The sequence below is a fragment of the Myotis davidii genome, unplaced genomic scaffold, assembly GCF_000327345.1.
Source record: "Myotis davidii unplaced genomic scaffold, ASM32734v1 scaffold586, whole genome shotgun sequence".
Lineage (NCBI taxonomy): Eukaryota > Metazoa > Chordata > Mammalia > Chiroptera > Vespertilionidae > Myotis > Myotis davidii.
The window spans coordinates 898,448-899,598 of NW_006296809.1; the positions used below are offsets into that span (position 1 = coordinate 898,448).

A 1,151-nucleotide genomic window follows, 5' to 3' on the forward strand; every position below is an offset into this window, starting at 1 on the left:
CGAACTTTTTAAAAATATATATATTTTTATTGATTTCAGAGAGGAAGGGAGAGGGAGGGGGAGATGGAAACATCGATGACGAGAGAGAATCACCCCTCAGCTGCCTTCCGCACCCCCACACCGGGAGTGGAGCCCACAGCCCGGCCTGTGCCCTGACCGGGCATCGAACCGTGACCTCCTGGTTCCTACATTGCCACTCAACCCCTGAGCCACGTGCCTGGGCTCAATGTGGACTCTTAATGCTCCCCTGGGCCGGAGGGCCGGGGTCAGGGCCGGCACCCAGCTGCCCCTCTCACCCGCAGCCGGGAGGGACAGCACGGACCTCTCCCAGCGAGGCAGACGCCACACTCACCCACGTGCACACATCGCCCGGGTGCCCTCGGGCAGAGTCTGAGCTCCGGACTGGGTGTGTGGGGGGTGTCAGCTCCTGAGGCTGCTGTGACAAAGGACACGGTCTGTTCTCCCCCAGGTCTCAGTGCAGAACCCAAGCCCCCACTGCGGGCAGCGTTTCCGTCTGAGGAGAGCAGCCCCACCCCCGCTGACACCCCGCCAGCTCCTGCGCCGCCTGCACTTTGGGGCGCCCTCAGCTCCCAATCACGTGGCCTTGTCCTCTGCGTGTCCTCTCCACGTGTGACCTCGTTTTAACTGATTACAGCGGCAGAGGCCCCATTTCCAAATAAGGTCCCGTCCTGAGGTTCGGGGTGAACGTGAATTTTGGGGGACACTGTTAAAGTTGTCCAAGGGTGCCTGTGCGCATGTGTGCATGCGTGTGCACATGTGCCTGTGTGCACATGTGGGTGCCTGCCTGTCTGTGTGCACGTGTGCGGGCATGCATGTGTGAGTGTGCAACGCTAGGTCTCAAAGGTCACCCAGAGCCTGCGGCGGACCTTGCCTTGCTCTGCAGCCGCCAGGCGCCCCCTCCCCCCGCCCCCCACAGCCCTGCACTGACGGGCGGACCCGGGAAGCACGGGGCTTGTGCTCCTGGTTCTTTCCTTAAAACCGAGTCTCCGAAGTGGCGCGTGGGACCCGATGCCATGAGCACCTTCAGACTCTGGGTGCCTCTGTCGCCTCCTTTCTGGAAGGCGTCCCAGCCCGCCCCCTGCACACCCTGCCCAGCCGCCGCCATCGGAGGAGACCTCGCCCCTGGTCTG

The 1,151-nt window shown here is 63.2% G+C and overlaps 1 protein-coding gene across 1 annotated transcript in view; it reads left to right on the forward strand.

Moving 5' to 3' along the window:
- The window catches only part of GABRD (gamma-aminobutyric acid type A receptor delta subunit), a 28,817-nt gene extending 28,183 nt beyond the window's left edge, over positions 1 to 634 (forward strand). Inside the window, exon 8 of the mRNA XM_015569685.1 lies at positions 470 to 634. Within this exon, the coding sequence (XP_015425171.1) occupies positions 470 to 634 (165 nt within the window). The remainder of the gene's footprint in view (positions 1 to 469) is intronic.
- Positions 635 to 1,151: the final 517 nt, after the last annotated feature.